General features: G+C 51.3%; 2 protein-coding genes across 4 annotated transcripts in view; one reads left to right on the top strand and one right to left on the bottom strand.

Annotated features, from left to right (window-relative positions):
• Positions 1 to 2,411: 2,411 nt before the first annotated feature.
• MRPL21 (mitochondrial ribosomal protein L21) lies at positions 2,412 to 19,239 on the bottom strand. Of its 3 annotated transcripts, XM_054198276.1 has the most exons (8): positions 19,147 to 19,238; positions 17,434 to 17,494; positions 13,283 to 13,368; positions 10,028 to 10,191; positions 8,464 to 8,516; positions 8,235 to 8,339; positions 3,314 to 3,417; positions 2,412 to 2,648 (listed from the first exon to the last, which is right to left on the bottom strand). In XM_054198276.1, exons 1-8 carry the CDS (start codon positions 19,187 to 19,189, stop codon positions 2,584 to 2,586), a joined length of 681 nt encoding a protein of 226 aa, XP_054054251.1. In that variant the 5' UTR covers positions 19,190 to 19,238; the 3' UTR covers positions 2,412 to 2,583. The 3 variants fall into 3 exon arrangements, with proteins under 3 accessions (XP_054054251.1, XP_054054252.1, XP_054054250.1); XM_054198277.1 differs by lacking the exon at positions 8,235 to 8,339; XM_054198275.1 differs by lacking the exons at positions 2,412 to 2,648; positions 3,314 to 3,417 and adding an exon at positions 3,425 to 7,038 and having other exon boundaries at positions 19,147 to 19,239.
• IGHMBP2 (immunoglobulin mu DNA binding protein 2) overlaps positions 19,213 to 20,725 on the top strand; it is a 45,510-nt gene continuing 43,997 nt past the window's right edge. Inside the window, exon 1 of the mRNA XM_054198274.1 lies at positions 19,213 to 19,325. Within this exon, the coding sequence (XP_054054249.1) occupies positions 19,252 to 19,325 (74 nt within the window). The 5' untranslated portion in view covers positions 19,213 to 19,251. The remainder of the gene's footprint in view (positions 19,326 to 20,725) is intronic.

Genomic DNA, 20,725 nt, shown 5'->3' with positions numbered 1-20,725 from the left:
GCGTGGCAAACCACACTCAGCTGCCAGGAAGGGGATCACAAGCGGCCGCCCCCCAACACGTGAAGCCAAACGGAGACTTGCGACTTCACTACAGAGAGCTGGGGATTTCTGCTCCCACTTGGAATGCTGAAAGCTTTTTTTTTTTTTTTTTTTACATTCCCATGAAGAAAATGTCAAAAGTAATCCCCTTTTGCCTTAGTCTGAATGCATTACTTAAAAAAAAAAACCAACCCAACTGAATATTTTGCTCTAATTTTATACCATAAAGTTTTCAAAACAAAACCTAGGAGTTCCTACTATTGGTTGAATCTTACCTTCCTGCATTTTCCTCCCCGCAAAATGCTGTGAAAGCCTCCTAATCTCATGTACCATCTCACTTGGATTAGAATTACATTTCCCAAGGGTTCTTTTTGAGGGGACCAGTTTTACAGATTGCCTTAAGACATTTCATATTTTTTTTCTTTTGGATCAACGCTGGGCTCTTCCTTCCACATTTCTGAGCCTCGGAGTCTCTCTTGTTATTTTCAAGTGTCTCTCCAGAACCGGGAGGGACAGAAAATTCCCCCTGCATCCTCCTGAAGCCAAGACGCACACGCTGCCGCTCAGCCCAGCACTCACGTGCTTAGGGAACAGAGGGACTGCGAGGTTTCCAGTAAACCCGCTTCAGCTGGCAGCGCCGCTTCCGCTGCGGACTCCGAACAAGCTGTAACTGGAAGGCGGTCGCCGCAATAGTCCTCGTGCCAGCCCGCGCCGCTCTGCCACCCACCGCCACTCCTGGGACCTGTGGTCCCAGCGCAGCACCGGAGCCACCGTTGGGAGAGGGGAGCAGAGGTGTCCCCGCTGCCGTCCCCGTGCGAGAGCGTGGAACCAAGCACGCAAGGATCAAAGCTGGTCGCAGGAAGGTCCCTGCCTTCATGTTACCCTCAGCTGTTTAAAATCCAGGAGTCCAGCCTCCTCGTAGAGTCAGCAGAGAAGGACGAGCATCTCCCTGGGGCTGCTCGTGCCGGGCGATCCCGGAGGGGAAGAGCCGAGTCCCCGCTGCCGGTGACCATCTCCCAGCCACTGGAGAACTGCCTCAACCAGGCGCACCCGTGTCTGTCTGCGGCTGCTCAGGCAAGACGAAAGGCAGCCTGCGCCACCAAGCTTGCCATAAGGCACCTAGAGCCATCTCCTGAGGCTTTAGGCACACCTGTGAGATTTGAGAGACAGGCCAAGCCCCAGCCAGAGGTGCGTTCAAAACCAGCGTGTCCCTGAGCACAGGGCTGCGGGCAAGCTCGCTCCTGTGAAGGGTGACAGCAGGGGCGCGCAGGGACGCCCATGTGCGGCCTTCCCTCCCGACTCATTCGCAGCAAGGCATTCCCTACAAGTCACAAGGTGAGCAGGGCCCACTTATCGCTTCCATGGGAGCCGTAGGGAATCTCATAGCTACCCTGAGAGCCTGCCGAAAGCTCTAGGAAACTTCCCGGTGGTTATGACAGCCCAGGAACACAGGCAGCCGCTGGCCGAACCACCCTGCTCAATCTGGCCTTCCACACGCTGCTCAGCAAGTCACCGCGCTCCACTCGCAGCCGAAGTGGAGAGAAAATACCAAGATCTAGCCATGAAAATATACTCAGTAGGTCAAGCAAGTGGGCATGAAATCACTCCTGAGCCACTGATACCTGTTCTTTTGATGGTGTTAATACACACAATTTATTGCTATGCAGTAGATGCTCTGGCTCACCTTTCGGAGGGTAGCTTCTCAGCTGCATCTCCTGTTGCTAAGCTTTAAGGATTTTCACCACCTAACATGAGCTGGGAGTAGATTTGGGATCCTGCAGTCACCTTGTTTCACTGCTCTCTTCAGCGGGCCACACCATGCCCCAGGATATTCCCTGAAGCCATATGATGCCAGGAATTATAGGCACAGAGCAGCAGGGCTTTTGTCAGGAGAGGAGAAGGGGCAGGGGGCAAAATTACACTTAGCACCCTTAAAACCACCTCACCTACTTACAGCCACGTAACTGCAGTCTGTGGAGAGCAATGAGCGTTTCCAGAGGGCACATCAGCTCCCCCGAACCCGCCTGGCGCTCTGCTGGAACCGCATGTGCTCGCAGGCCCAGGGTAGGGACGCTCGCGAGGACACCGATGTCTACGCACAGCAACGGGCTCTTTCCATCGACTAATTCTACACACGGGTCGTGCCTTGCAGCTCAGAGCCTTACCTCTGGGAGCGGGCAGGCAGACGGCCCTTTTCTTCCACAACCAGCAAAGCCCAAGGTATTTCTAAGACACAGCCGAGAGCCCGGATTCCTACAGTACAGAGAGGTGCAGGCGAAGGCAGACCCAGCTGGGGCGGAACAGCTTGACAGCTGCTAGTGGGTCCTGGGCTGTTTAAAACTCCTGAGAAATAAACACCATCAAGGCTGGAATAATAGTTTAAAAAGAATATTTCATTTCGTTTTTTTAAAAAAGAAATTACATCTAGATTTCCATTTCCGACAACAGCAAGAAGTCCAGAACTTTCCAATGACAAGGCAGTTTTATTTCCATAATTGCCTAAAGCAATAATAAACGCGAGACACGCAACACCCGATCAATCAATCATGACAAACAGGGGAAAATTTCTATGGTGTTTATCCGGAGGACAGTCTGCGGGTTCACGATGACTGAAAAAGAATGAAAAGAGAAAAAAGAAACAAAAGATGAGATGACAGCACAAAATCCTGTTGCGTACCTGTCAGAAGGCTGCTGCTGGCTCAGCTCCGTGAGCCTAAGGCATGCCCGGGCGGGAGGGCTCCCAGGGGTGCCGGCGATGCTGGCGGGACGGCGGGACACCACTGCCGTGGCAGGAACGGGAGGGCCAGGCAGAGCTCCCGTGGGACTGTGTCAGGCTGGCCAAGGTTTCAGCATCCCTTCTGTAAAAAAGCGGTCACAATTCTGCCTCTCGGTCGCACCTGAGAAGGGGCAGTCAGTGGGGAGTCCAGGAGCCTGGCACAGGACACTGTTCAGACATGCTAATATCTGTGACGACATTTCCATTATTTAAGGCTTTGGAAAGGGAACAAGACTGCTTTTCTGCCCAGGCTATTTTTGTTTTCTCAGCAAGGTCTTTTGCAAGGCCACCTAACGAAGGGTGCCGGCCCAGGGGAATATTAAGGCGCCGTGCTCCGAATACAGTGGGCTGGGGAAGAGGTGCCATGCCAGGAGGGGCCCCGGGGACACGGCGAATGAGGCTCCCTCCCCAGGCGCTGCCTCGCGTCACGATACATCCCCCTCCCGGACCCAGCAACAACACAGCAGGGAAGGAAGCCCTGGATTCCTTTCATCTTACTTTTCTTCCTTTGATAGTTGTGCCTCCTCCAAAAGCGCATGTTAATTTTTGGCCATGACTCCGTCTTTTCAATCACAGTAGCCTCCACACGGACGAGATCTTTCCTTAAAAATAAATTTTAAAAGTATCACTTTTTAATTATTTACATTCTCCTCCTATCGGTGAGGAGGTTTCAAGCAGAGGAACACATCCTGCCTCACAGGGCCCAGACCCTACAAAGTCACGAAGGAAGGAGGGAACCCTGCCAGGCTGTTGGCTTCCTGGTGCGAAACCAAAAGCCTCAAGGTGCTGTACGCGCATCAGCCAAGCGACGGGAGGGTCTGCAGGGCGGCACCTCTCTGTCAGGTGAGGGATAAGATCAGAAACAGCTATGGAGGCAGCGGGAGATGACAAACCTGCAGGAACTTGTAGGATTAGAGTAAGATAAATTCCCCTGGCACGTTCACATGATCTTATGTGCTCGTGTCTTTGCTCATAGTACAGGCTAAACGCCCCGTAGCCCCTTCTCCTGTGCTATGCTGGTCACCACAAAAGTCCTTCCTCCTCCTAAAGCATCACAGGCAGCTGGAAGAAACTCTTCTCACCTTGCTCCGCTAGATAAGTCCTGGCAAAGGCTCGGTGAAAGGAGCTCTGGCCCACTGTTTGTAGCAGGAAGCACAGCTAATGGGCTGCTGCAGCAAGTCACTTCTCCTCCCACACGCACCTCTCCTGCCTCCCACTCTGGGTCTGTCCTGCTTGTTTACCCCAAACTGGCAGAGAAGACGGCGACTCACCGAGGATTTCAGGGACTGCTCCCCGCCCCGCAGCTGGGGGAGCTCAGGCTGAGCGGTGAGACCACTCAAAGACTCAAATTATTTCTAGATCTCATTTCTACACGGGGAAGTTCTCAGCAAGTAAACATCCTCCCTCCCCGAGAGCGGAGATGAGATGAAGAGAAGAATATGGCCTGTAGTCCCTTCGCAGGTGAGTAAAATCACAGGTTGACTTGTCCTTCCACATTACCTTCCTGACACACACAAACACACCGCCCGCCCACCCAGCGACTCTGCGGAGCTCCGAGAGAAGTCTTGATGAAGTTAGGAAAAGAGCGCTGGGATTTCCAGCTGCTATGTGAAAAATGCCAGAGCTGGAAAAAAAGGCGGTCTGAAGCAGGCGCTGGAGGACCGGCTACCTGTCTGCACACCACTCCTCTTGGGGACGGAAAGTGCCTCCAGACAAGAGCCAGACTGAAGCTTTGGAAAGTGTGGTTTTAATCAGCAGCCACGATGGAGGGGGAAGAGACACTCTTTCATGCAGCATCACTGCAGAATACCATTAAAAACTCATTAGCATGCTCACTTCGCCGCTGGAAGACATTTAAAGAACATTTTCCTGACAAACGACTCTGTCTGCACTTAAGGGGGGCAGGCCATCTAGCCCAACTGTTCCAGCAAGGTCACCAGGAGGCCAAAGGCTTGGAGACATTTACCATCTCTCTTAACATCCGCTCTCTGGGGTGCAATATATATGTCAGAGACTGAATCCTTGAGGCAGGAGGGAAGGACAGCCAGAGGAGAAAACGGACACATCTGCATTTAGCGACTAGCCCAGAAGAAAACAGACGTAAGATAATCTAGCTTTTAAGAGGCCACTGGGTGACCCTGACATCCCAGCTACAGGCTGTTGCCCACACTCAGCCCAGTGACAGGACCCAGCAGCACCACTGGAATACACAGCAAGCCCTGCAACGCTAGGGAAGAACCCAAAAAGCGAGCTGCCCTCCAGGGGCTGGCCGTGCTTTACCACTCCAATTAGGGAGCTAGACTTTCTCTAATTAGGGAGCTAGACTTTCTGGGGCTGATGCCGGCCCACTGAAGGCAAAGCTCAACTCCCACTGACTTCTCACAGGCTGGGACTGTAAAGGCACGTCAGAAACTCAGTAAAGACGATCACATGGGAAAACTGGAAAGCGGCCAGGCCAGACAGAGTGACCCGGCCACTGAAATCTCCGTGCGCTCTCAGGAGAGCCGGGGTTTGCAGTAGCTCAGCCGAGCTGTCCCTGACACAGCTCTCGCCACTGGACCACACCAGCTGTCCGAGGCCTCGGGCAGCACCCAGCCAGAGGGAGAAACACTGACGCAGATCTGTAGGTAAGTGTCCCCCCACATTGCTCGTAGGTGTTGGCATGCTTTCAGGCAAATCTTAAAGGGTGTTGTCGAGACATAGTTGGACATATGACATTGCAAGTCAATGAGCTCTGGTGAGTCCTCCTCCGCTGCACTGAGCACCAGGACCTGCTGGCTGATGGGCTGAAGCCCAGCACAAACCAACTTGCTGCTGAAGTGCACATGAACAGAAAAGTTCTCAGCAAAATAGAGCCCAAGAAAAAAAAAACCCAACAACCAACCATCTTTATCAAATGTTTTAGGTATGACTGGAATGTCCATAAAAATAAAAAGGGGGTCACGCGTTTCCCAGAGTCTGACAGGGACAGCCAGGCCCGCTGCTTTCAGCAGCAAACTGTTTCATGACAAAGCACATCGATGAGATTTTTGCAGGAGGCAAGAAAAATTCACACTGAAATCTCATAGATCTAAGCTGTGCTGAAAGCTATTGTCATTAAGCAGTGAAAAAGATCCAGACAACCTATAACGCCAAAGCATCATAACTCTTAGAGGTAATAACTTCCAACTGCCAAGCTCGCTCGCTCCCTGCAGAAGGTAACCGAATCCCAGGCTGGCTGGCTGGGAAAGGAACAGCCATTTCTTCGGTGTCATTTCCACTGAAGCCATTGCAAAAACGGGCAGGTGGCAGGAGAAAGAGCAGGGTTCAGCCAGAGGAAACAATTCCCGTCAGTTGTACTTGCCCTAGAAACAAGCTAAACTTTCTCACAGAGGCACCATTCATTTCACTCAGGTCTAAAACAGCTGAGGCCACTCAACCCGTGCCCTGAAATGCAAACCTGCCCCAGGTTATGCTCACTTCCAATCACAGCTTTAAAATCGCACAATAATTCCTGCATTATATGGCTAAACTAACGGCTACAGTCCGACTGCAGACTGCTCGATACCCTTCTGCCAGCCGACCAGGCAGCAAGTTACTTGAACAAACACAAACCCCAACAGACTCCAGAGCAGAAGCCAGCTCGAAGTTCCCAGAATAGCCTCTGCCACGCAGATATGTTTTGTTGCACTGTTGGGTTTTTTTTAAGGCTTTAGAGGAGAGTCATCTTGGGAGGTATCTGACTGCTACAGAAAATTAAAACATGACCATCTGTCCAAAACAGGCCAAGTTCCTACCGGCCTCCGAGTTTGAACAGGGAGTGCAGCTGCAATGGACTTACGCAGACACTGGTGCAAGCATTCACTGATGTGTTTATTTTTAAAACAGCAGAAAAAACAAAACCGCCTTTGTTCGCATCCAAGCTCTTATCTCCCCTCCAAAATGTTTGTGGTTTAGGCACAACTGGGAACTATGTGAAGGAACTGCAGTCCCCGTTGCCTGTGCCACGCTGTGTTCTGCTTTCCTCTCCTCAGCCCGTGTCGGAGAGCTGGGACCAGGAGGGTTCCCTGTGGCTCGGAGGGAGGATGGCACCTCCCCACCAGCCCTTCATCCTGCCTGGGCAGCCGCCTCCTCCTCCTCCTGATCCTCCTCTGCCAAAGTCACCGGGGTTCAGGCTAACACTGCAGAGGTGCAGTTTGGTCGGCCTTAAACAAGTGCCACCGCTTCCCAGGCACTTGGAGCACCTGCAGGAACCAAGCGGCTGTTTTTCTTCCTGCCCCAGAGCTCCTGGCTCTCAGGCTGCATGCCAGGTCCCGCACACAAACTGGGAGCTGCAAAGAACCCCCCCAGGGCCGCTAGTTAAGGGAGCCAGGTGAAGGACGGTGCTCCTGAACTGCCTGACGTGGCACATCCCTGTCTGCAGAACTTGGGCTCTTATTTGAATTTCTGCAAGATGGCATTTCTAGTCCTAATAGTGAAATTCCCCTTCCTAAAATCTTCCACAAGTGCAGTATCTGCAGTAATTCAGAGACTCCCGACGATCTGCTATTCCAGATCTCTTTGCAGTGCTGTTAAAAGGACTGGCGGCCCTCAAAATCCCGCCTAACACTGGGAACCCGAGGCAGTTACCACCGGTACAACTGCACACGTTACCAACCAGGCGAGCGTGTCCCAAGTAACTCTTAGATACCAACAGCCCCCTGGTAGCACAGAAAACACTCAGAAGTAAGACCAATCTCACACCACGTGGTATTTCTAACCTGAATCCACAAGCCACCAAGAAATGTCTCAGATGTGCAAGCTCCTCTTTACCTGACCACCCTCTGCCAAAGTTGCTGCGGTTGAAGCCAAGGCCTAAAGGCGCGGCTTAGGCTGCAGCCAGCCCACAGCCAGGGCTTCAGGACACTTCGGGCACTCACAACCCACCTTATCTTGACTTGCGTTTTACCACTAAAACCCCTTGCCCTGGGGAGAAAAGTAGTCCCTGACTTTGCTCCTGGCTAGTGCTAAGAGCTGAGCAGTAACACCTGGGCCACGCACCACGTCCTTTGGGTAAAGAAAAGGAAGGACCAGGTGTTCTGCCAGCGTGCATAGCAGCTGCTACAGCACTGGGATGGAGAGGGTGCCAAGCAGGTAAACTCCTTCTCCTCAGCTCTGTGACTGCTGGACTATGTGACTAGGAGGAAGGGAAAATTAGGAACTCTAAAATTAAGATTAAGGCCTGCTAGGTTAAGACAAGGGCAGAAGGAAATCGCTTAGAAAACCCAAGTCAAATTAAGAGATTAAGAGATGGGCAAGGATTTCTGGCTTATTCTGAGATGACTATCACTGGAATTAGGTTACGGGAGTAAAGATGTCGAAGGGCAAGATTTACTGCTAGTTTGTGCAAAACTTATGAAAAAAAGATCCAAGCCAACAGAGGTGAATATCCTGCAGTTACCTTAGCAATGGGTGCTGCTGCTCTGTCCTGGCACCGTGGCAATGGTTAGAGTCAGCAGGGGCTGACGAGCTTGGTTTACTGGTGATGCTTTCAAAAGCCACAGGGCTGCGAAAAAAGCTAGTGCTGATAAATCCAGGTTTCTGTTCAGTTTCAGGAACTGTAGGAGCCCTGAAGCTACAATTAAGTACAAGAATTGTCCTGAAAATAATTCTTGTATGAGACATCTTACCCCAGGAGAGGCCTTCCAATAAGCGTGAAGTCATCAGCACCAACCAGCAAAACCTATGGAAAATAAATCAGGCATATGGCTCATTGTCCCAGGAGAAATGCAAGCAATATCTTCCAAATTCTACAGTCACCACAAAGGAGTCAAACTGCTTAAAAATAGGCCTTTACAAGTTTCAAACCTGACACTGTTACTGGAGAGGAATGGTGGGGAAAGGCAGCTAACGAGTGAGAAAAAGGTTCACTAAACAGACAGTCTCCAGGACAGCTTATCCTACGGAAACATGCTTTACAAGTATCTTTCACGCTGATCAGAACACGCTGAACCTCTCTGTTCTGGCTCGCCAGCAGTTGTAAAGGATATGACAGGCAATACAGGGCAGAAGAATAATATGCCTTGCGTGGGATCCGGATGAATGGCAGCTCCTAGAATCCTTGGATTTTTATAGCAATTGCTATGTATCCCAGTAAAAAAACCACTTTCCTCATTCTCCTCCATGAGGCCTCAAGGCAGGCAATAAATGAACATCGGGGGGGATGCACCACCCCAGGTTCTAGCCCCTTTGTTTCAGGGCACTTCAGCCTATCTAAAGGAGCAGGCAGGGTAAGAGAGAGGGTATGGGGAGAAGAGGCAGCATCTCTTACAGACTGCCTCCTTCCCCACGCTGACTGTATGGCAGCAGTCAAAAGCAACACACAAATGGCCATGAGATGTTCTGACTTTTGTTTTAGACAGATACTTGCCAGTGAAGTCCCCGAAGGGTTATGGTGGTTAGGCAAATTTTTCACCTTCTTCACTCCCACCTAGACCTTTGCCTTCCTAGCTGCCTCTCCGTGCAAATCGCTGCTCTCTCTGTTGTACACAAGGATGCAGGACACAGCCGAAAGCATGCCAGAAAAGCTGCCTCAAAACTGGGCTTCAAAGCAACGGATGAGTAGAACTGCCCAGCTCTCCTTTGCTGCTCACTGGGCTCTAACAACAAACGTTTAGCCAACAGAATCCCGCTTCATAACCTTTCATTTAAGATTTGGATTAATGAGCCTCTACAAGTTCCTGCTAGTTAACCAAGGCTAAGGACAAAGATACGGAATTGCATCTTGGCACGCCTCCCCTTCACGCACCATCCCTCTCCCTCCACCCAACGCACTCAGTGCGATAAGGATCTTGCAAAGCACTGAGCAGTGACAGTCCCTCTGGGAGCACTGCAAGTATTTTGGGTGTTAGAGGCTTAAGGTAAACACAGTCTTTAGCTGCCGTCTCTAGAAACAACAACTGTAATTTTTCGGTTTTGGATGAAGTTAGTACAACAGAAATCTGTCTCCTAACAGAGTCTGGCACGACTCATTCCAACCCTGTTTCACAGAAATCACAATAACATTATCACTAACAGAGTAGCTGAAATTGGAACAAAACTCAGGCAAAGCACATAGCTGGAGTGGGAGCAGAAGATCCAACAGGAGCTCTGCAGGACTTGTTTTTAAAAACCAGTTATGGGTTTTGCCTCAGGGAATGTTCGCAGGCAATTTGCTCTGGCCCCATACACAGCATGGCATCACAGGCACGTCACCTTTTCCATCCGGATTCGGTCTCCACATTCAGCCTCCAGCACGTTGTCCATCATAATCAAGTCTTCGCTGGTTATTTTCCACTGCTTGCTGGCAAAGTGGACCACAGCAAAGAGCCTTCCGTACTGCCCCGTTGCGATCATCTTGTTCACCTTTTGTACCACTTCTGTTGGCAAACAGCAGGGAAGGAATCAGGGGAGAAAACCCAGCAAGCAGCGAAGAGCTGTTCAAAAGCCATTCAGCCACGCTGCTCTCCCACCAAAACCCTGCTCTCCTGGGAAGTTTTAAGCAAAGATCAACAGCAATGTTGTTTCCTACGACATGTGAGCCTCCCTTTCGTAAACTTAATGACCTATTTGTATATTAGTTGCTGGCAAACCCATGCATAAGTAAACACCTAATATATATATCGTGTAGCTAATCTAAGACTTGACTTCTCAGCCTGTTTCTCAGGCATCCTAACATGCACTGTATTCAGATATAAAGCATTCCAGAAAAGAGCGCTTGTCCATGCATCCTACTTTTGGAAGGCAGCTCCCCTCAATTTCCAAGTAATACGCAGAAGGCGCAGGAGTCTGAACACCGCCTAAGGCGGACAGAGCATCAGGAGCAGTTTGGCACCGTGCACAGGAAAAAGGGCTCCCAACTACCCACGCCTGGCCTGAGAACCCCACCTGTGGCAGAGACAAGACAGACCTTTCCCTCATTCTTTTCCAGAAACTCTCTTCCCACACGCACCTGCCTGCAGCGCGGGTGCCAGCAGCAGTACAGATCCCAGGGACGAGGTCCTACACGTGACCCAACCCAGCTTTCTGTGACCAGCCTCCTGCGCAGCGAGGCCAAGCCCAATTTTGATGGGAACATCAAAAGGTATTGCTTAATGAGTGCCATTCCCCTGCCAAATAGTAGCTTTCCACCCTCTTCAGCTGTTCAGAAAAAAGAGCAACTTTCCTATAACTGGAAAAATAGATATTTTTTTTCTCTGTCCTCAAAAGCGTCTGAATCATTTTTTTCTTGGAATGTAAACAAAACAACAGCCATTCGGGACAGACAAGAATCTAGCAGCCAGTCAAACCAAACCCAGCCCTTACAGGAACACTCTGAAAGTGTCCAAGTTTCAAGCCAGCAGATGCCAACTATTAAAGGTAGAGGTAAGAACAGAAATTATTCGCAAGGCACTAGTTGCTGCAGTTCCCACTACAATGAAGAGTTTAGCTTCTGTGTTGCTGCAACTGCAGTCCCAGAAGAAAAATCCACTGTGAGCCCTTCTCTCTGATTTAGAGTGGTCTAATACAAAGTCCAGAGAAAAAATACAACCCCCTTCTCTTTGGTATGCCCTCGACTGCACAACGACTACAATAAATTTCTCACAGCTCTACAGTGCTGATCTAGGTCTATCAGTAGTCCTGTGGTCAACGTTTCAAAACCAAAATTTCCAAGTGCTGGCTTACAATTTTCTCTTAACAAAATCCATGTAAAGTCACGCTCTAACAAGGGTTACTTCCTTGTCAAATTTCAACTTTCTACCCACAGGGCTTTCTCATCTTTTTGTAACCAGAAAAGGTACGTTTTCTTTGCTCTGGGCTCTGAAAGCTGTTGATAACTCTTCCAAACACCTCTAGCGACAGCAAACATCAAGCGATGTTAGCGTTCGATTGCTAGCATGGCTTGTATCTCAGCACCATGTGGAGCGACCCTTCCTAAAATATCCATGGCTGTTTCCATTGCCAGCAGGAGAACAGAAGGCAGAATTCAAATGTTCTCGCTGCTGTTTGCTTTGGATAAGCACAGCCAGGAGATAATGATGCAGGCTCATAAACAGTAGGAGGGTACAAGGCACGGAAATCACAGCGGGCCCAAGGATCCCAAGTGAATCAGACAGGGCAACATGGGACCCTGCTCACCACAGGGCTTCGGCAAAGCAGACCCCGCAGCTTTCGGTTCACTGCTGGGTCAAATCACGCTCAGGGACAGAACGCTCATCTGTCACTTCAGCAATCCCAGGAGCATGAAGGAGATAAAGAGCAGGATGAAAACCAGCCAGAGCCGAGAGCCGGAGCAGGAGGCTCTCTCCAAAGCACATCACACAGAGTTATTGGCACCCTCAGCCAGATGAGAGCTGACTATCTGCAACAAGGTGGACACAACTCAGCTCCTCCCCTCTCACTCTCTCCTTGTAAAGCGACTCTTCTCCTTTACTTCCTGGGTCTCCTCCACCTAAAGCAGAGAAGTCAGGTGCCCTTCCCAGATGTCCCAGAGGCTAAGGCAAGGAGACAGTGAGACTGCCTCTTAATAAACACAGGAGCTCGTTGCTTGCACGAAGTACACAACTGCTAATTGCCACCACAAGTGTAAAGGAAATTCACCCGCTGGGCCTCATTACTGCCTAGTTCTGAGAAACACCCCGAACCCGTGTCGGCTTCCCCACTCCCATCCCTAGCCCTCTCCGGATGACAACAGCCCCACCGGGGCAACAGGAGGCTAGACGCACACACCTTCTCTGCATTTGATTTTCACCTCCCCACCTGCCAGGGGACCCTGTGCCTGAGTACCCGTGGAAGGCTGCCACATCCTAGTAAGGCTAAGCAGGGAGGGTGGCTGCTAAACAGCTATGGCCACTCGCTGACTGGTGAGGCTACCGCTGGACGATCCACGTGCTCCTTTCAGGAGACCACTGCCTGCGTTCAACGGTGATGACTAGATGTGGGGCCCAAAATGCCTTCCCTAACATTATTCTGCTTCCCAGCTGCTCACTGCCTTATGTCACACCTCTGCAGCAATGTCACGTGCCCACCATCCAAGTGCTTATGCTGGCTCTAGTGTTCCGTTTTGTGCACTAAAATACACCAGCTCTCTGACGTGCCCACCATCCAACTGCTTATGCTGGCTTTAGCTTTTTGATTTATCCATTAAACGAAAAATAATTGTTTTCTCCTTTCCAAAAGGCTTGTTTCATGCTTTAGAAAGCAACACCTGACAGCAGGTAAGATCCCTCAGGGGCACTTACAACCTGTCATGCTGTCAGAAACCAAGGAGACCTTGTATTCTACCCAAAACCTCATATTCTACCCAAACCTCCAACAGCAGCAGCTGGAGCACAAATCCAGTGACACTAACACGTGCCAGAAATGAAACAAAAACAAAAATGCAAAGAACAAAAACCAGCTCCAGTCACTGAAGATACTTATTTATGCTCAATCAAACCATCAATGGCAATACTGGAGTGCTGGGCTTCACCTGAGGCTTGAGACCTTTACCTGTATGATACTTTGCTTCTTCTACTGGATCTGGAAGTTTCACTTCAGGCCATGGCGGTGAAGTTAGAGACGTTTTGGCCACAAGTCTGTGAATGATAAGATAAGATTCACTCGTAGCAAACAGATATCGTCAAGAGATATAAAACACGAAGAGAAGAAAAAAGGCAAAAGAAGCTGGAGATAAAGTAAAAAGTGCTTTTCCACTGGGGGAGCAGAAGTTGTCCAGGAGACTTCATGGCTGTCAGTGTGAAGGGCTCAACCCAAAGCCCACTTGGGCCAGAATGCAATTTCCCCCAGATCACGTTTCACTTTGTAGCAGCTCATGAGCGAGGAGAGGTTTTTCTATTCCGGTCTTAAGTGTTAGGGACAGAGGATGGCAGACTGAAAATTAACTGAAAATTTGCCCAGGCTGGGCTATCACTTGTTCCTGATGTGGAGATCTGCAGCCGGACGTGCTAGTGGTGTTCATGCTCAGTGACCGCCAGTGACTTCCCACCGCCTTGTTTTTACAGACTGAAATTTTGCCACCAACTGCAATGGGAACAGACCTACCTTAAGCCTTGCTTACACGTGAGTTCTACCTCCCCCACAGCTGAGAGGCTGCACACTAATGCTCCGCTCCGCAGCCCACTTCAGCACCAAGTACAAAACCCTGAAGTTCCCGGATAGCGGGGAGCATCCGGGAGGAGGAAATGTGCCTGTGATGGGGAAGAAGGGCTAATGAGCATTCCTAAGCCAGCCTTGAGTGCTACACATGAATGACTCACAGGCATCCTTTTTTCCTCTACATTTTGAAGCGCTTCTCTGTTAAATAGATAGTTTAGAGAGGGCCTTAAGACCACAGCTGGGTTCTTTACAGGAGAGTTATGAGGCTGCTCTTCTTTTGTCACTTACAGCTGCATTCCCTGAATGGCAATGATAACGGCTTCTCCCACGCCCACCGCGATTCAGCGTTTAATACCACAAACATTTAGCCCAAAAGCCTCTCCTGTGCCATCACCACGTCTCTCTACAATCGACAGCACCAGGGGAGGGACGAGCAGAGGCGTCTAACAGGACTTCTCAGAGCGTGCCTATCTGGGTTCAGGTTGAGCACAGAAGGGAGCAGGAGCATGCACCGTCCCACTGCCATCCAGCCAAGCACAAGCACCGCACCTCGTGATGACTTTGAGCACCAAGATATTGTGCTAAAAGGTGCAAATTAAATCCTTATTCTTCTTGAAAGGGTAATTTCCACTGTTGTGAAAGAGAACTGCTTTAATAACATCTCTCTTCAAACACTCTGCCACTGTAGCGCTGAGACAAGAGCCTCTCCATTTCAAAATGTTGCATCAGTCTCCAAAGACCTTCCTGGTGACCAGCCCAGGGACTCCTGAGCATCACAGACACATCCCTTTAGGATCGTTCAGCACCAACACAATCGCAGAACCACCACAGCTCAAACTGCACCAGCACCTGAATGACAAACTCTGTGCAGAAGACATCTACCTGAAGCCTGCTCTACTTTTTACACTTAGATGTTGCTTTCTTACTTACTGAGAATGGTACATGGCTGTCGCAACACGCGACGCCTTCCGTTCAGTGAATAAACTAGGGGTCTGAAGGCAAGCAGCCTACAGTATCGATGCACAACAAAAGACTGCGAACTGCCAGCGGCGTTTCAGCCAGCAACATCTTCTCAGTAGCTGGCGTGGTGGATTCTTTCTGCTTTTCTCAAATTTATCACTGGAGGGATCCTCTGCCTCAAAACCGAACTCACTCGTGAGTGCCTCACGCTCTGTACCATCAGTACCGCAGGTATTTACACTGCCTTTCCGACAGTGGTGCAGACAGCACCAAACCACGAGAACCCTGCTTAAAATATCAGAGCTAAACGACAATTAACTCTGCTCAAATGTGCCACAGGGTGTTAATTCAAAAATGAAACACTATGCAAAACTCACAGTGTGAGTTTGAGCGGAAAAAATGCAAATAGCACTTGCTTATAATTAGCTGTTTTTCAAGATCTCTAGGACAAGGAGCAACAAGGAGGACCAGAGGCAGCTGTTTACATCGCTGCGTAAGAGCCAGTTACACAAACTGTTGATTTGTTCCCAAGGAACTGGCGAGAAAAGCAGCACTTTAACGAGGGACAGTACTTTGCACATGCAGTGCTTTCATTAGAGCTGCGGAACACGCTTCAGGGGGCAGGGAAAGGAGGCACAAGCCCATCCTGCAGCTTTCAGGGATTATCCTGAGAGGTGCCAAATGCCTTTACTCAGAAAGAGACACATGACCAAAAGGCACCAGATTATTGTTCCTTATTAAGCAGGAATCTACAATACCACGAAGACAACCTTGGACTTAAAGAGGAGGGAGATTCACCCTGGATCTTGATGACATGGCCAGAAAGGTATCCGGTTTCTGAAACTGGAAGAGAAACGTGCTGCTCAGTAAATACTGACTCCATCACGAATGGGAAGTCCAGAATTTCCTGCGCGCTGAGATCCACACTTCCTATAAATAACACAGGATGCACAAACTGCATAAAATATTCAGGGAAGGATATCAGATGCTAGTGAAAGAAGGCAAAATTAACACAACAGTAGTTGCGTTTGATCAATTTACTCTGTAATAGCCAGCAATGCCCTTCAAAGGGCTTTAATTTAACAGAAACCCAAAGCAATTGCGAGCAAGTACATAACCACAAGGACCAAGGCTCCGTGGGTCTGTTGCAGGGTTTAGTAATAATGACGGGCAACGTGTCCCAGGGCAGAGATCCAAACTGTGTTCCCACACACTTGAGGAGCAGCGGGAAGAGGCCACCCCCCTGCACCCTTCAGCAGCACAGACGGAATGAGCAGATCTTGCCATTTCTCCCCGCTGCCGCTCACAGGAGCTCTCTCTTTCCGCAGTGTCCCCTTCTGGTTAAAGCAAGGAGCAGCACAGCCTGCAGCTCTGCCAGGTTCCTCTGCGGGAGATTCCAACACAGCAAACAAAGTAAAGGCGCAAAGAAGTAGCTCTCAAAGGATTGAAGCAAATGAAGCCTGAAGTCTCCTGGCTCGGTGTCCTGTGCTTGGGCTGTTAACCACATTTCGTAGAATCATAGACTCGTTTAGGTTGGAAAAGACCTTTAAGATCATCAAGTCCAACCTTCAATCTGACACTGCCGAGTCCACCACTGCACCACGTCCCTAAGTGCCACATCTACCCGTCTTTTAAACCGTTCCAGGAATAGTGCCTCCACCACTGCCCTGGGCAGCCTCTTCCAATGCTTAATAACCCTTTCAGTGAAGAAATTGTTCCTAATGTCCATCCTAAACCTCCCCTGGCGCAACTTGAGGCTGTCCCCTCTTGGCCCATCACCTGTTCCTTGGGAGAAGAGACCGACTCCCCCTGGCTGCCCGCTCCTCTCAGGGAGCTGTAGAGAGCGAGAAGGTCTCCCCTCAGCCTCCTCCTCTCCAGGCTGAACACCCCCAGCTCCCTCAGCCGCTCCTCACCAGACTCCTGCTCCAGACCCCTCACCAGCTCCTCTGCCCTTCTCTGGACACGCTCCAGCCCCTCAAGGTCGTTTTTTGTGGTGAGGGCCCCAAAACTGGACACAGTCCTCGAGAGGGGGCCTCCCCAGTGCCCAGTACGGGGGGACGGTCGCTGCCCCAGTCTTGCTGGCCACACTGTTCCCGACACAGGCCAGGGTGCTGTTGGCCACCCAGGCACACTGCTGGCTCATATTCATATTTTATGAAGACTGCTGTGCAAGTTCAGTATTTATCAGGTATCAGAGACTCCAGGCAGAAGACAAACCTTGTCTCAGAAGACCACCTGTACCTAGAAAGACGAGTGGCAGCTGAAGCCCACTCTGCAGTTGAGGCATTTCAATGTCCTGACTTGAGTGGCTTCTCTACTGTCTACTACAGGCTGAGCCCACACTGCAGCCCTTTCCTCCGTGGAGGATCTAACCACCTGCCTCTAGACTCTGCCCCACAAATCAACAGAAGCATCCTGCTGGCAAAGGTGAAGGTAAGCAGAGAGTCCAACACTTATTGGGAAGCAACAAAGGGGTCAGACAAGTCTCCTTTCCAAAGGAAAAACAAGCTGTCCTCCCCATCCCCACCAAGGACAGTCAGCATTTCAAGGGGTGGAAAGCAAAGCAGAAAGTCATTTGACATTACCCTTGCTGCAGTGACGTGCTCTGGGAACTCTGGTGCCGAACCGCAGATGAAAGGAACAAGGCTAAAAGGGAGAGAAGGAAAAATAATTAAAAGTAAGTAGCAACTGCTGGGCTTTTATTCCTGGTGAGGCAGCATCACTGCAATGCTGAAGCGTCACAGCGCTGGTCAGCTTCGTGGTACCATTTTTCTGCCTGTAAAAGCTTTGTTCAGCTTTATCACGACAGGCAAAGGTAGAGAGGGAAGCAAAAGAAGATACACAATAAGAGAAAGGACCCATCAGTTGTGTGCAGCGCTGTCAGAGGGCAGGAGAAAGGCTTCCCACTGCAAACACATTTAATTCAAGTGACACTTCCAGCTAGACTCAACAATTTAATATAGATACACTCGGAGCATCCCACCTCTCTTGGAAAACAATGTGACTGAAAGGCAGAGGGGAGGAACAGGTGGTCTGAAGAACGCTGTGGCGCACTCTCAATTCTGAGCACTGATGCTAGAAGGATCCCTTCCAGCCCTCCGGGCCCTCCAAAAAGGGGAGGGCAGCTATTACACATTTACCAGGTGATTCGCAGAGACTTCTGCTAAGCCTTACAGAGTTTCCACTCTGAAAAGAGAGCAGGAAGACAAGGCGCCAGTAACTCACTGGCCCTGGAGCTCCCAAGCTGACACCGCAACGCCAGCGAAACACAGGGAACTGGAAGATTTAGCAGATTTCGTTTTAGGACTCGTGTGTCTGCGTTATCACTGTCCCAGCCATGCCTGTTCCTTCTAGGCAAGAGGAGTGGAGGAGCTACGTAGCTAATCATGTAACAACAATGGAATGTGGGAATCAGAAAAACGCATTCAGGCTTTTCAGAGCTACATACACACGAGCTAACATTCACCCAGCGAGGCTGCGTTACCATACGATACACAAATCTCCAAAGAATGAGTGGTTTACTACAACTTAAATTACACTTTGAGTATAGCTTCAGCATTTCTGGCAAAGGAGCTGGACTTGCATGCAATGTTAATTAGCAGAAAGAGATGAAGATCTAAACCCACACGTTCAGAGATTTATCCCTATGTTATCTCAGGGATAACGATACACTTTCTGGAGCAATTTGCTTAATTAAAAGACAGATTGCGCACAGCCTCTTTGCAGGAGCATTACCTTTTCCACCCACCAGCCAAAGCACGACAACTCAAGGGACTGGAAGGACCTCTGAAGGCCAGTCCTACTGACCCACCTCCCTGTTGCGGCCACAGCTCACTGCGGCCAGGCTCGCCCGGCACAGAACCCAACCCAGCTGTAAATGCAGAGCCCCCGAGCCCACGACAAACACCCGGCCGGCTCCCCGGCCCGGGGAGGGGGCTGATGGGTCCCTACACACCCCCCAGCCCCTGGATTTTGTTGGAAGGTTCACGGCAGGACAGAAAAAAAAAAAGGGCGCAAAGTTGATTCTCCTTTTTGTTAACGTGTGTCCCCCGCCTCCCAACAGCTTTCTGGCTGCTCCGAGGCCGACGCTGGTACGACCCGAGTCACTCCTCCTGTGCCCCTCTCACAGCTTTCCCCCACCGCCGTGGATGCCAGGGGCCGTGCGCGGGGAGGCCGCGGGGGCTCGCCGGGGGGCCGGGCCGCGCCGTTCAAACTGCCGGCGGCGGCGACTTGCCCCGCCGCCCCGCTCCTTCCTTCCCCCGGCCGGAGCGGAGCGGAGCCGTCACGTCCCGCCTCACCTGTCACCTGCCGCCGGGCCGCCGCCGCCACTGCCGCCGCCATCGCGGTGACCCCGACCCCCGCCCCGGAAGCGGAAGTGGCCGGCGGGGCGCGGGGGCGGGTGGATGGCGGCGGAGGCGGCGGAGCGGCACCTGGAGCTGCTGCGGGAGGAGCGGGAGGCCGAGCTCGCCCAGAGCAGGTACCGCCGGGGGTGGGCACTCCCTGCTGGCTTGCCCCTGTAGAGCCTGCTGTCGCCTGTAGCGGCCCTGGCGCGCCCGTCCTGGCGGGGCCTGGGGTCACCGGTGGGAAACGCTGCCGGACTCACCCCTGTAGGGCCTGCTGTCACCTATAGGAAACCCTGATGGGCCCTCCCCTGGGACCTGCTGTCACCTGTGGGAAACCCTGATGGGCCCTCCCCTGGGACCTGCTGTCACCTGTGGGAAACCCTGATGGACCCTCCCCTGGGACCTGCTGTCACCTGTGGGAAACCCTGATGGGCCCTCCCCTGGGACCTGCTGTCACCTCCTGTAGGAAACTCTCCATCACCTATAGGAAACCCTGATAGACCCTCCCTCCCGGGACCTACTGTCACTTATGGGAAACCCTGCTGTCATCTATAGGAAACCGTGACGGGCCCTCCCCCAGGACCTACTGTCACCTATGGGGAAACCCCAACAGGCCATCCCCCTGGGACCTACTGTCACCTATAGGAAATCCTCTGTCACCTATAAGAAACCGTGACGGGCCCTCCCCCAGGACCTACTGTCACCTATGGGGAAACCCCGACAGGCCATCACCCTGGGACCTACTGTCACCTATAGGAAATCCTCTGTCACCTATAAGAAACCGTGACGGGCCCTCCCCCAGGACCTGCTGTCACCTATGGGGAAACCCCGACAGGCCATCACCCTGGGACCTGCTGTCACCTCCTGTAGGAAACTCTCCATCACCTATAGGAAACCCTGATAGACCCTTCCCCCCGGGACCTACTGTCACTTATGGGAAACCCTGCTGTCATCTATAGGAAACCGTGACAGGCCCTCCCCCAGGACCTACTCTCACCTATGGGGAAACCCCGACAGGCCATCCCCCTGGGACCTACTGTCACCTATAGGAAATCCTCTGTCACCTATAGGAAACCCCGATAAGCCCTCCCTTGGGACCTACTGTCACCTATGGGAAACCCTGCTGTCACCCATATAGGGACTTGCTGTCACCTATAGGAAACACTGCTGACTCACTCCTATAGGACCTCCTGTCACCTGTAGGAAATATCGCGATACTCACTGCTATATAACCAGCACCTCCCAATAGAAACCCCACGCTATAGGGCCTGCTCCAATCCACGGCAATCCCTGCTGGACTCACCCCTATAGGCCCAGCACACCCTGGAGGGATCCCTCTTGGATGCACCCTTTAGGGCGTGCTGTCACCTGTAGGATCCAAGCTAAGGTCAGCAACACCTTGGGGCTCCCCTTCTCCTCTCATACTAAACCCAAAACACAGCAGCCACTAGGAGGAAAATTAACTCTGTCCCAGCTGAAACCAGGAGAGTGGGTAACTGGGCAGGTCCTTTCTTTTCACATCCAGACAGGAGAG

Source organism: Rissa tridactyla, chromosome 4 (assembly GCF_028500815.1).
Source record: "Rissa tridactyla isolate bRisTri1 chromosome 4, bRisTri1.patW.cur.20221130, whole genome shotgun sequence".
Taxonomy (NCBI): Eukaryota; Metazoa; Chordata; class Aves; order Charadriiformes; family Laridae; genus Rissa; species Rissa tridactyla.
This window is presented reverse-complemented; position numbering and strand designations above follow the sequence as displayed.